This window comes from Panthera tigris, chromosome A1, assembly GCF_018350195.1.
Source record: "Panthera tigris isolate Pti1 chromosome A1, P.tigris_Pti1_mat1.1, whole genome shotgun sequence".
NCBI classification, from domain to species: domain Eukaryota; kingdom Metazoa; phylum Chordata; class Mammalia; order Carnivora; family Felidae; genus Panthera; species Panthera tigris.
The window spans coordinates 140,771,338-140,785,463 of NC_056660.1; the positions used below are offsets into that span (position 1 = coordinate 140,771,338).

Sequence of the window (14,126 nt, forward strand, 5' to 3'; positions counted from 1 at the left end):
AGGGAACTTCCAAAGAAGTCCTGTATATGACAGCTAGAAAGAGGAACTGTGGCTGGCAGACTGGCGGTACAGTGGGAGCTGCTGAGGCACAAGCTAGATTTTCATTCACCTAACACTATACCCTTAAGAATGCAAGAGACCTACAAATGCAAGGACACAAAAAAGCCTATGCTATAGTGGCACTATCATCTTAAGATCTTCCGAAGAATTCACAAAAAACATTTTTCCAAATGTATTATTAGAAAACAACTTTAATCTTTTGAAGGTACTTTTACCAATATTTATCTTCTTATAGCCTAACAACATCTCATTTTCCAGAGAAACAAGTTAAAATTTTAGAAGATTAAAGCGACACACTAAGTTCAGACATGGAGCTGATACCAGAATCAAGGTCATGTTACTCCAGTCCCTTGCTCTTGACTCACACCACACTACCTAGCTTCTGAAATTATTTTGCACATCACTAGACTTTTGGTAGCACTTGCCTGGGAATCCTTTTCTTATGCAATAGGTACCCCAGTGAGGCAGATCTTTCAAAAATCCCTAAAGATCTAGCCTCCCTGTTTTTACCAAAAAAATTCTCTTGAGGAATTCTTCTCTTCTCTTCCATTGAGGCCTACAAACCCAACTCAGACTCACAGTATCTAGACCATAGCATGCCCTCAAGGCTTACCAGAGTTTAAATGTGGAAAGATCCCCTTGATCCTCTGGATCAGTACTCTGCACTTAGCAGCACAAAGTGAGGGCAAGTGTCAGGAGCATTAATGAAAACTGGTCAACGTGCTAAAATCTAGAGCCCTATGGGTAGCAATTCAAATGCAAAGAAACCCCAAAAACTAGTTCTACAAACCAGGAAATCTGTGCAGTTTACGTGACATACCAAAGAGCACAAAGGAAATTATAAGCACAGCTGGAGAATTAATGAACTCTTGGGCAGCTATTACTCATCAGAGTCACTCTATCAATCACCTATAATCAATAATTAATGTCCCCTTATAGAAAAAACAAACCCCTATAAAAGAAGAAATACTAGGGAAAACTGAGTAATGCTTTATCAAGCATTTATAGCAATTAATACACCTCAATCAAAATCTGTGAGAAGAAAAAATACAAAATGAAAAAACTTTAAATACTAATTTTTACAAGCAAAAAAGGTACCAAATAAAAAACATAATTTTTAGGACCATAACTCTTATTTAATCCAACCAAAGATTTCAACAGAGTTTTTAAATCTATAGACATGTAATCACTTCTTTGCCTCACAGACAGGAGCTAAGATTAAAATGCTTTTTTAATGGAAGTTCTGCAATCTATGAAAAATATCAGAACATTAAAAAATTTTTTTTAACGTTTACTTGTTTTTGAGAGACAGCTCAAAAAATAAAAAAAAGACAGCTTTACTTATTGTGAGAGAGGGAAGGGCAGAGAGACAGGGAGACACAGAATCCAAAGTAGGCTCCTGGCTCTGAGCTGTCAGCACAGTGCCCAAAGCAGCCTAAACACGGGGCTCCAACTCACCAACCTTGAGATCATGACCTGGGCTGAAGTTGGACGCTTAATCAACTAAGCCACCCAGGCACCCTGAAAAATATCAGAACATTTTAAAGCACAACTTGAATACGGGGAATGATACCTTTTTATATCCATCATGAGATTAAGTTTAAAAATTTCTGCTCAGCACTCTCAACAATAGCCAAATTAAAAGAGCCTAAATGTCCATCAACTGATGAATGGATAAAGAAATTGTGGTTTATATACACAACGGAGTACTATGTGGCAATGAGAAAGAATGAAATATGGCCTTTTGTAGCAACATGGATGGAACTGGAGAGTGTGATGCTAAGTGAAATAAGCCATACAGAGAAAGACAGATACCATATGGTTTCACTCTTATGTGGATCCTGAGAAACTTAACAGAAACCCATGGGGGAGGGGAAGGGAAAAAAAAAGAAAAAAAGGAGGTTAGAGTGGGAGAAAGCCAAAGCATAAGAGACTCTTAAAAACTGAGAACTGAGGTTTGATGGGGGGTGGGAGGGAGGGGAGGGTGGGTGATGGGTACTGAGGAGGGCACCTTTTGGGATGAGCACTGGGTGTTGTATGGAAACCAATCTGACAATAAATTTCATATACTGAAAAAAAAATTTTTTTAAATAAAAATAAAAATTTCTGCTCAGGTCATTATCTTACAGTTCATGAGTTCAATCCCCACATCAGGCTCTGCTCTGATAGCACAGAGCCTGCTTGAGATTCTCTCTCTCCCTCTCTCAAAAATACATAAACTTAAAAAAAAATTAGACACTGGGTGTATTAAAAAAGACAAGTTTACAGATTTTTTTTTTTTTTTTTTTTTTTACCTCTTCATCCCATGTGAAGTGATGAATAGAAATGTCATTGGGTTTTTGACAGAGTTTTATTTCTTGTTGGGTGTCCACCTGTGGAGATGGGTCCCAGAAGTTGCATTCACGGGCCTGCACTGTCCAGTCCAGAATATTCCAGATGATCATTTCTCCAACATGGGAGCCAGTTACAAAACTCAAATCTAGGCAGAGTTCATATTTGTCTCTTTAGTGATCATTTTACATACGCTAAAGGTAAAAAAGAAATAGACTACCTGCTGGTAATGCTCTATAAAACCACAGCATTTACAAAAGTGAGGTACCTAGACAAGCCAAACAAAAAGATCAATATAACAGCATAGCAAGACCAGAAACAGACTCAAGTTTACTTATTTAGTATGTCATAACAGCATTTCAATTCAGTGAGGGAAGAAATCCCTCACACTGGAATATTTGGTTAACTATTTGGGGAACAGAAATAAAAGAACCTTATCTTGGATCATACACTATTTAGAAAACGGACCCAGAGCACCTGGGTGGCTCAGTAAGTCAAGCGTCCGACTTCGTCTCAGGTCTTGATCTCTTGGTTCATGAGTTCGAGCCCTGCATCGGGCTCTGTGCTGACAGCTTAGAGCCTGGAGCCTGTTTTAGATTCTGTGTCTTGCTCTCTCTGACCCTCCCCTGATTGAACTCTGTCTCTCTCAAAAATAAACATTAAAAGAAGGGAGGGGAAGGGGAGGGAACAGACCCTTCTCCTATGTTTCTCTTTTACTATCACACTACTACCATATAACACTTGTGACACCAGATGTGGGGGGGGGGGTTCCCCACATCAAGCAATTGTGACACCAGCTGAGTGTCCTACAATTTAACTCCTTTCTGGCACTCTACCTGGAGGAAGCATCAGATCCCACAGGGTAAGGGCTCAGTCCCACAAGACTCCCTCTACTTCAGATGCCAAGTGCAAGTCCAGGTTGTTACCTGTGCTTCTAACCAATCAGCTATAAATCAGAGGCTCTCATACCCTCTCCTTGGGTTCAATTAATTTGCTAGAGAAGCTCACAGATCTCAGGAAAACAGTTTACTGTTTACCAGTTTATTATAAAATACGATAAAAGACAAAGATGAACACCCAGATGAAGAAGATGTGTAGGACAGGGTGTGTGGGAAGGCTGTGGAGCTTCCATGCCCTCTCCAACCATGCCACTTTCCCAGCACCTCTACATGCTGGGCAATTAGGAAGCTCTCCAAACCCCATACTGTTGGGATTTTTATGGAGGCTTCATCATGTAAGCATGATCAATTATTCCATTTCCAGCCCCACTGTGGAAAATGAGGGGTAGGCTAAAACTTCCAAGTTTCTAGTCATGGCTGGTCTTTCTGGTGACCAGCCCCCATCTAGAAGCCCACCAAGAAACAAAGGTCTCATTAGAACAAAAGTCACTACTATCACTCAGAAAATTCCAAGAAATATCGATCAGCAAATATTAGACCAAATATTAGAACAAAAGATGCTCCCTGAGCTCTTATCACTTAGGAAATTACAATGGTTTTAGGAGCTCTGTGCCAAGAACTGGGGGCAGAGAGCAATATATATTTTTTCTGTTATTTTACATAGGCCAAAGTAAGTTTCAAATACATTAAAACATTAAAAGTACTTAAAGGATTGAAAAAATAAAGGTAAATGCTTTTATAAATATGGAGTGCTAAAAAGCTCTAAAGGAGGCAGGGTGGGGAAAGAAAGATACATATGTAAATATCTGCTTAGTGAAAACAATCATATTTAAATAACAAAAGGCTGGGAAAAATTTGCAACTCAGGTATCAAAATGGGTTTATTATACTTGATAAATAAGGAGTTCCTGGAAACCAAATTTTGATAAATACTCCATCACAGAAAGTGGACAAAAGACCTGAACAGACAAAATAAAAAATACAAATGGTCAGTAAACATGGGCAAAGATGTTCAAGTGCCTTAATAATCAAAAAAATCTAAAAGCAGTAAGAAGGGCACCTGGGTGGCTCAGTCAGTTAAACGACCAACTTTGGCTTTGGTCATGATCTCACAGTTCCTGAGTTTGAGTCCTGCATCTGGCTCCGTGCACTGAGAGCACAGAGCCTGCTTCAGATCCTCTGTCTCCTCCTCTCTCTCTGCCCCTCCCCAGCTTGCATGTGCAATCTTTCTCTCTCAAAAATAAACATGAAAAAATAATAATAAAGCAGTAAGATACTACTCAATGACTTGAAAACTGGGAAAGATGAAAAAATAGCAAAGTCCCCAATGCTGGCAAAAGCATAAAATCAACATACTTCCGTACTAATGTCCTAGTATAAATTGGTACAATCCTTTCAAATGTGGTGATATGCATCAAAACCTTAAAAAAAATGTAAACCCACTGATCCAACAATTCCACCTTTAGAAATTTATCCTGAGGAAAGCACATAAAAGATAAATGTAACAAGGCTATTATACGTAATATTAACAATGTGAATTGGGAACTGAATAAATAAGACTTCTATAAAATTAAACAGTAACTGTTATTAAAAATTGAGTTGTAGGGGTGTCTGGGCAGCTCAGTTAAAAGTCCAACTTTGATTCAGGTCATGATCTCATGGTTCGTGGGTTCAAGCCCTTGAGTCGGGCTCTGTGCTGACAGTGTGGAGCCTACTTGGGATTCACTCTCCCTCTCTCTCTACCCCTCTGTGACTTGCATTCTCTTTCTCTCTCTCAAAAAAAATAAATAAACTTAAAAAAATTTTAGTTGTAAAAGTATGTTTATACTGCTACGGAAATATATTCATGACATACAGTTACAAAACAGCAAGCCATATGGATATACACATACATATTCTCAGAAAAACACCTAGAAGTATACGGACCAGTGCTTAATACTGTCGTGTGGGATAATTTTCCTTTTTACAGACTTTATGTTTCTCACTCTTTTCTCATTGCTCTACCATGACTAGATATTACTTCTACAATAACAAGTTTTTATTACCTTAAACGAAAATAAAATTAGTGGGCCAACTAAGACACTTTGTAAATTACATAATTAATAGAAAATGTACTACTGCTGACACTAAAAACTATCTTAAATAAATGTAATTTATTTTAATCCTTACATATTTAGGTAAGGTAGAAGAGAACAATACAAGGTGAGTCTAAAAACCCAAGTTCTAAATGTGGCTCTGTTACTAGCCATCTAGTCCTCAGAAAGTCATTTAACCTCTCTCTATCTTGGATTTCTCATGCACTAGATGAAAAAGCCAATAATAAATGTGTACGAATTTAAAAAAGACATCAAACATTATCTTTGAGTCTTTGGCATTATTCTGAGCTCCTAGTATTATTCCAAATTAATGATATTAAAACCTCCAGTATTTCTAATTTAGGAATACAAAGATGAGTTAGTTATGATTTAATGATTCCATTTACCAAATAAGCCAGGACAGAAATATCTAATAATTAGATGAACAATCTCTTAGAAATAAAAAATTACCAGCAGTCATACATGTAAACTTTATTTTGTCTTGGTTCCAAGACCAAGTTCTATAGTTTATTAATGGACTACTAATAATGGGACAGTTAAAGCTGTACTACTCTTTCCATGACCTTCTTTTCCATCCCTTTCCCTCCTCTTTCCAATTTCATTCAAAATACAAAAGAACCAGAGACATTAAGGAGTGAAGATTCTTGACACTAACTCTGCATGCCATCATAACAGAGTCAACTGAACTGGAGACCACACGGCTGTCTGCTCTAACTTAATCTTCCCGAGTGTCTGTGATTCATCTATGCAACAGAAACAAGATATTTGTGCCCAGCTGGAATTTTTCACTTAAAATACTGGCATTCAGCTGCGTCAGTGTAGTTTATTACTATAAATTTATCACTATATATTCTCAAACAGGTCACTCAGAATGTTTCACACAAAACAAGCTCAATGATATACAGAGATGGATTTTCATCCTATGTTAGTATCAAAAGTCACTTAGTATAGGGGCACCTGGGTGGCTCAGTCAGCTAAGCGTCTGACTGCGGCTCAGATCATGATCTCATGGTTTGTGGGTTTGAGCCCCGCATCAGGGTCTGTGCTGACAGCTTAGTCTGGAGCCTGCTTTGGATTCTGTGTCTCCCTCTTCTCTGCCCCTCCTCCCCACACACACACACTCTGTGTCTCTCAAAAAAAAAAAAAAAAGTCACTTAGTAGGAACTCCCATTCTTATATCTGTCTACCTTCCCTCACTAGTACTAATAATTTGTGATTACCATACCATGCTGTCAACACAAGAAAAGGAATAAAATGAAGCAGCACCAGAGCCTTTTGCCAGAAAATATAAACTAGGTTATCTTGTATGTCTGTGTTAGAAAACCTTCTGCTCAGGCATTCAGATCTCTTTTTCATTCATTATCAGATTCTCTGTTATTCATTATTCACATCTATGGGAATTTTGTCCTACCATTCTAAGGTTGCCTGTGGCCACCTCCATGAAAATGCACTTCTCCTATGAAATACAAACCCAGAACTAGCCACATCTTCCACTGGTAATTGGTAGTAAAAGAAACAGGGCTGAGAGTGGAGCTGGGAACCGTACAACATAATAATTTCAGGATCACTGAAATCTTCAGGACAGCAAACCTACCTATGTACAAAATAGAGACTGTCACAATATCATTTTCAAATTTTAACAGACTACTTGACCATATAGGATTCCTCAAAATGCTTACAGCTTATTTATTATCTGTAATGTAATTTTATAGTCAGGGAGTTAATAAAGTAAAAACTACTATGGGTTTCCTGTAATTTTCATTAACAATATTTTTGCTTTAGATTTCCATTTTCTTTCCCTTAAGAAGTTGGCAAAGAAATATTTTCTGGTTCAACTGTTACAAGCTTCTTTGCATATTGCACAGCAGAAGGGCCATGAAGCTAAGACCTCTTCAGTAACATCCTATCACCTTCAATAAGGAACCGTGCTGGATCAATGACACCAATGTTTTACCACTAAAACAGAACAAGTAGGCATGACCAGTGTAATAGGCGAGGACAACGCTTGCTTTTCTTAGCAGCTCCAGGGCCCTGGAGTTTAAGACTCTGTGTCACAGGGTCTCCCAAATAAGAACTTGTCTCCTGTGCTGCCATCCATGGCTAGAAGAAAAGAGAACCCCCAGAGAAAAATCAAAGGGTGTTCCCAACATGTTAACTTCTATCACCACAGACAATCTGGTCCTTAGAAAGACTTGCAGTAAGTAAGACTTGTGTAAGAAGATGGCTATTAGGTAAGAGGCTTTTGAAGCTGGGAAGGACATTCTCACACATGTATCTGAGCATGTGATTAAATGGCATAAAAATGGAGAATACATTTGGTGCTATCTGTGCCCCTCTTTCCTTTTGCCTCAAGGTTATACAAAGTATTCTTCAAAAAGAGCCAACCCAGGTCTCAGGTCTGGGAGTGCAGTCCAGTCCTCCCACTACAGTATATTCATGGCATCCTCACAAAACTCTTACGGTTTCCTTCAGATTATCAAACTGAAGCCACCAAGGACTCTTCTTGTGTGACCCCAGAATACCAATTAACCAGCAGAGTTCTGATGATACAAGGCATCATTTTACTTCAAAGTGAGCCAACCAAATCCCAAGACTGGTAGTGTCTGATCCTATTCTGCCATCTGATGACAGATTCAGCTTCCAGGAGACATGATTAAAATCACTGTGAAGCCAAATAAGATGTCTGGCAAGTCAAAACATACAACCATGAGGATGGGCAGATATGACCCAATTTTTGCAGACCTTTACTTTATCTTGGTGTTATTCTCTGGAAGTCTTCAATCATGATTGCAATCCACTTGAATTCTGCTCCTTCTGATCTAAATGTATAACTTGCTACGTAGTATTATACTGTGTGGTCTACAAAAGAGGAACTGGCCAGAACCATCTGCCAAAAATGCTGAAATGCTACTAGGCATTAGTATTTATAGCCTATGACAGTCATCTCAGAGCTATCACAAAGCACCTGAGATAATTATGCTCCCCCCATCATCTTTTTTCTCTGCCCCACTCTATTCTTCTTGGACCTATATCTTAGACCTATCTATAAAACTTGATCAATTCTGGAATAAACCCCACAGTATATTAGACTGCTGACCTGTACTAGTCTAAAGCATTATTTTAATGATGGTAATTACAGAACTCTAGAACAAAATAAGACCAAAGTTCTGTCAACAAGTGCAAAATTTTACATAATATAAACAAATACACAGTAAGCTTACCATTGATGTTAACCAAGGAGAGAATATTATCCTGGTGATCAAGAAGGCGCTTAATTTCAAGAATATCCCATTCCACTGATTCTCCTGTTGGTGTTACCAACCTGAAAATTACTAAATGAAAATACAGATATGATTTTATTAAAATGGTCAAAGAAGATGGAATTCTATTTCTGGTGGGAAAAAAAAGCTAGTATTTCATTAAGTGAGAAAGATCTAAAATATTGAAAAACCCAACTCCAAAGAAAGCCTTATTCATACCACAGTATTTCTTTCAAATGCTTGAGATATTTGAGATGATCTACTAAAATCCCAAATAAGTGTGTCTTTACAAGTGTTCTTTTATTAAAACTCTTCTAAACCCATTACCAACCAGAAATCCCCATCTTCTCTGGGGCTTCAGGGCATGTCTGGCTAACCTGCCTCCCTCTCTCCTTGGTCAGTGACTGGTCCACATTCCAGAGTCATCTCCATCATCATCATTCTCTACTCATGTTCTCAGGTCAGTATGCACTGCTACAAAATAAGCTACAAATTCATGTTTAACTTCAACTCAGTAAAGACGTGAGAAGCTATTTTTTTTAACTTTTCCTTATATTAGGTGTAAACTATTAAATTATATGTTCTCTGAGAACATGCCTTATAATTTTTCTATGTCAATATTCAATGTGTTGCTTTACTATACTTTTGACTATAAGAGATGTTCAATGTGTTGCTTTACTCACTGTCTGACATTAACAAATAGTTTTATTTAAACTTGTATAAATCCTAACTTTAATCAATACAGAAAACCAAAAATCAAATCAACAGGAGTGATTCTATCAACATTTACTAAACATCTTTTATGTTCCAGCAACTTAGATATTAAATGTGAATAAGGCCCAATCACTGCCCTGAAATGCATTCTAGAGTGGGAGTGAGACTTATAAACAAGCTTATAATCAATGTATTAAGGGCTAGAAATAAGCCAATGTACCAAGTACTATGGATGCTCACAGATTAGGATCACTAATATCTGAGAAGTGGGAAGGTCTCAGAAGTCAGATCCTTTCCAGGTGGTGGCTAATTACTAAAGTCTCTTTTTTTTTTTTTTTTTTTTTAACATTCCTCTCTGGAAAATGGGTCATACCACATTCCTTTGTATCTCTCTGGATAATATTTTACCAACTGATGAATCTCTAGAAAAAGTTATTTCATCCTGACAGCCGTTCACATTCAAACTGTGGCTGGCAAAAGAAGGTCTTTCATTAAATAAAAGAACTCTTCCTGATACCTGTCAAACTTGTGTAAAAATTCTACTTATAGTTGGAATACTACTAAATGATCTTGAGATTGGGAATGTGGAATAATGGGCAATGTATTATTTAATCAAACTAACAAAAAGTAACCTCAGATACGGACAAAAAAACCTTACAAAGGAGGCTTCCACAAAGAACTACCAAGTACTGGAGATAATGTGAAACTGTTCAGTGAATCCATAAATATGGCCCCAACAGACAAGTATTCATACGGTCACCTATGTAGTAACTTCAAGGAAATAAAACAAATATAAGTTAGATCCTAAGACAAAAGAGAAGGAGTAGTGAATTCTAAAAAAGGGTTAAGAACAAAGCCTGGTTTTCTGAACCAAGATGAGGTGTCAGAGCTGACAGCCTTGCTGATTAGCCTCACAGTCACATGGGTACTCACAAACTGTATTTCATGGTGAAAGTAGCCCGGCCTCACATAGAAAAAGAGAAATTAGTATGGAACATTTAAAACCAAGGAAATGGGCACAAGCTTGGTCTTGGAAATAGAAAAGACACTCTATTTATGAGAATGAAATGTATTTTTATGTAAGGAAACATGGCACTATATTTTATAATGAAACTAATAAAATGCAAAACCTTGTTTTTAAGAATACATATTTTTTACAAATTATTTTCTGAATATAACCAATTCTCATTTCTTCCTTTTTTTTTTTTTACATGATATTCTAACTTCTGTTGAGGCATTAGTAATACTTTTATTACCACATAAATGAATTGACTCAATTACTCATTCATTCAATAAAAATCTCCCATTTTTTAACAGAAAGGTGAATAAAAAGCTCTAGTTGTCAAGGAGCTCACATTCTGCAAGGGAAGAGCAAGGAAAGAACAAATAGCAAAGAGAAGTTTTTTTTTTTTTAAGTAGTAAGTGAAATGACACATAAGAGATTATGAGAACACAGAAGAAAAACTTTTAGGAGCAGAGAGGATAGGTAAGCAAGCCTTCAGCCTCAAAAAATGTCATTCTGGAGCTCCTAAAGAGTAAGTAGGAATTAGCAACATCAAAGAGGACAATGAGTAGGGGGCAAAGACCTGATACAGAGTGACTGGAGAAATGAAGGCAAAGAGGTGAGAAACACCTCAGGTGGGAGAACCCAGGGCAATTCAGTTTTGACAAACACGTGATACAGGACTCAGAGGAGAGAGGAGGAAGAGAATAAAGAAGTGGATGTGATCTGCTGAAAAGTCTAGACTTTATCTTACTGGTGGTCTTATATTGGTCCCCCGGAGCAAAGATGTCATTCATGTAAGGCAAAAATGAGAAAAGATAAGGGCCACATACATTTTGTACAAAAATATATTCATTTTAAAGTCCTATTCTTTGCTGAGATCACATTTTTCATACTTTTTTATTAAAAAGTAATTTTCAGGGGTGCCTGGGTGGCTCAGTCGGTTAAGCGTCCGACTTCACCTCAGGTCACGATCTCACGATCTCACGGTCCGTGAGTTTGAGCCCCGTGTCGGGCTCTGGGCTGATGGCTCAGAGCCTGGAGCCTGCTTCCAATTCTGTGTCTCCCTCTCTCTCTGCTCCTCCCCCGTTCATGCTCTGTCTCTCTCTCTCTGTCTCAAAAATAAATAAACGTTAAAAAAAAAAAATTTTTTTTTAAAAGTAATTTTTACAAAATGATGATGGTAAATGATAGCTTTTTTTTTTTTTGTATTTAATGATTTTACTAAGTAAAATACAAATTTGGCAACTCTCAGTTGATCTCCAAAAAGATGAACTATCATACGAGTTAGAAATTTGAGAGTCTAGAAATGACTGCTATAGACAAAGGAAGCAGGGGAGTAGCCTGCCTTTTAGAGAGATCACCCCTAGCACCTCCTGGGAAATGTATCGGAGAAGCCCTAACCTAGAGGAGGAGAAGGCACTGGAGAAGCACTACAGTAGAGGAAGGAAGATAAAGTTCGGAGGTTAGCACAACAGAACAGGCAAGAGGGGAGATGAGAGCCTGAACTGAGCAACAGTAGTGAGACGGAAAGAAGAGAATCAAAGTACTTAAGGCAGGAGTCCTCAAAGTACGGCCTACAGGCCAGCAACCCTAGCACCACCAAAACACCTGTTAGAAATGCAGAAACTCGGACCATACTCCAGACCCACTGAATCAGAAACTCTAGGGGTAAGACCGAGTAATGTGTGTTTTTTAACAAACCATTCAAGTCATTTTAATGCACACTAAAATCTGAGAACCACTGAGTTAGCAGTAAAATCAGCAAAACTCAAAGTGACTGGCTCACTACAAGAGGAGAAAGCCAGGGAAAAGCTAAGCTTCTTTCCAGCTTGATCAAAAACATGAGAAAACTAAATTTCTGCAAGGAAGAGAAAATAAACTAAGCAAAAATTCTAATACCTTTTGAAACTACTCTATGGAAAAAAAGGGTAATAAGCACAGTGTTTAGAAAATTACTTCTCTGACATGATTACACATGGCAAGGTCAGATGAAGAAAGCGAAACTTGGCTGCAAAGCCATGGAGTCTGCAAACAGCAGTTAATAAATGGTAAACAATTAGCCCATGTCTTACTGGCATTTGCAAATATGCCAACTGACGGTCACAGCAAATCTCATACCTGGCCTATGGAGAAAGTAGCACATGGCACAAAAACAGACACATAGACCAATGGAATAGAATAGAAACCCCAGAACTAGACCCACAAACGTATGGCCGACTAATCTTTGACAAAGCAGGAAAGAACATCCAATGGAAAAAAGACAGTCTCTTTAACAGATGGTGCTGGGAGAACTGGACAGCAACATGCAGAAGGTTGAAACGAGACCACTTTCTCACACCATTCACAAAAATAAACTCAAAATGGATAAAGGACCTGAATGTGAGACAGGAAACCATCAAAACCTTAGAGGAGAAAGCAGGAAAAGACCTCTCTGACCTCAGCCGTAACAATTTCTTACTTGACACATCCCCAAAGACAAGGGAATTAAAAGCAAAAATGAACTACTGGGACCTTATGAAGATAAAAAGCTTCTGCACAGCAAAGGAAACAACCAACAAAACTAAAAGGCAACCAATGGAATGGGAAAAGATATTTGCAAATGACATATCGGACAAAGGGCTAGTATCCAAAATCTATACAGAGCTCACCAAACTCCACACCCGAAAAACAAATAACCCAGTGAAGAAATGGGCAGAAAACATGAATAGACACTTCTCTAAAGAAGACATCCGGATGGCCAACAGGCACATGAAAAGATGCTCAATGTCGGTCCTCATCAGGGAAATACAAATCAAAACCACACTCAGATATCACCTCACGCCAGTCGGAGTGGCCAAAATGAACAAATCAGGAGACTATAGATGCTGGAGAGGATGTGGAGAAACGGGAACCCTTTTGCACTGTTGGTGGGAATGCAAATTGGTGCAGCCACTCTGGAAAAGTGTGGAGGTTCCTCAAAAAATTAAAAATAGACCTACCCTATGACCCAGCAATAGCACTGCTAGGAATTTACCCAAGGGATACAGGAGTACTGATGCACAGGGGCACTTGTACCCCAATGTTTACAGCAGTACTCTCAACAATAGCCGAATTATGGAAAGAGCCTAAATGTCCATCAACTGATGAATGGATAAAGAAACTGTGGTTTATATACACAATGGAGTACTACGTGGCAATAAGAAAGAATGAAATATGACCCTTTGTAGCAACATGGATGGAACTGGAGAGTGTGATGCTAAGTGAAATAAGCCATACAGAGAAAGACAGATACCATATGTTTTCACTCTTATGTGGATCCTGAGAAACTTAACAGAAACTCATCGGGGAGGGGAAGAAAAAAAAAAAAAAGAGGTTAGAGTGGGAGAGAGCCAAAGCATAAGAGACTCTTAAAAAACTGAGAACAAACTGAGGGTTGATGGGGGGTGGGAGGGAGGGGAGGGTGGGCGATGGGTATTGAGGAGGGCACCTTTTGGGATGAGCACTGGGTGTTGTATGGAAACCAATTTGACAATAAACTTCATATATTGAAAAAAAAAAAAGAAAGTAGCACAAGCAACATCATATGCTCTCTGGGATACATTAGAAAAACTCTTCAAGAAATAAGGAGTCTTGAAGAAGCATGCTTACTCTATCACTTCTCAGCACCCCAATTCTATTCAAAAGGCAGTAGGAACAAGAGACTTTATTTTTTACTATGGGCTCCATGGCAGTAAATGGGTTAGCTAACCATCACCAGCCAAATAGCCTTCAAACAGCAAGTT

The 14,126-nt window shown here is 38.2% G+C and overlaps 1 protein-coding gene across 10 annotated transcripts in view; it reads right to left on the bottom strand.

Annotated features, from left to right (window-relative positions):
• WDR41 (WD repeat domain 41) overlaps positions 1-14,126 on the bottom strand; it is a 196,225-nt gene that overhangs the window by 13,841 nt on the left and 168,258 nt on the right. For all 10 annotated transcript variants that reach the window (XM_042988889.1, XM_042988913.1, XM_042988908.1 and 7 more), the window contains 2 exons: positions 8,607-8,717; positions 2,355-2,539 (listed from right to left, as the gene is read on the bottom strand). In XM_042988889.1, the coding sequence (XP_042844823.1) occupies positions 2,355-2,539; positions 8,607-8,717 (296 nt within the window). The remainder of the gene's footprint in view (positions 1-2,354; positions 2,540-8,606; positions 8,718-14,126) is intronic.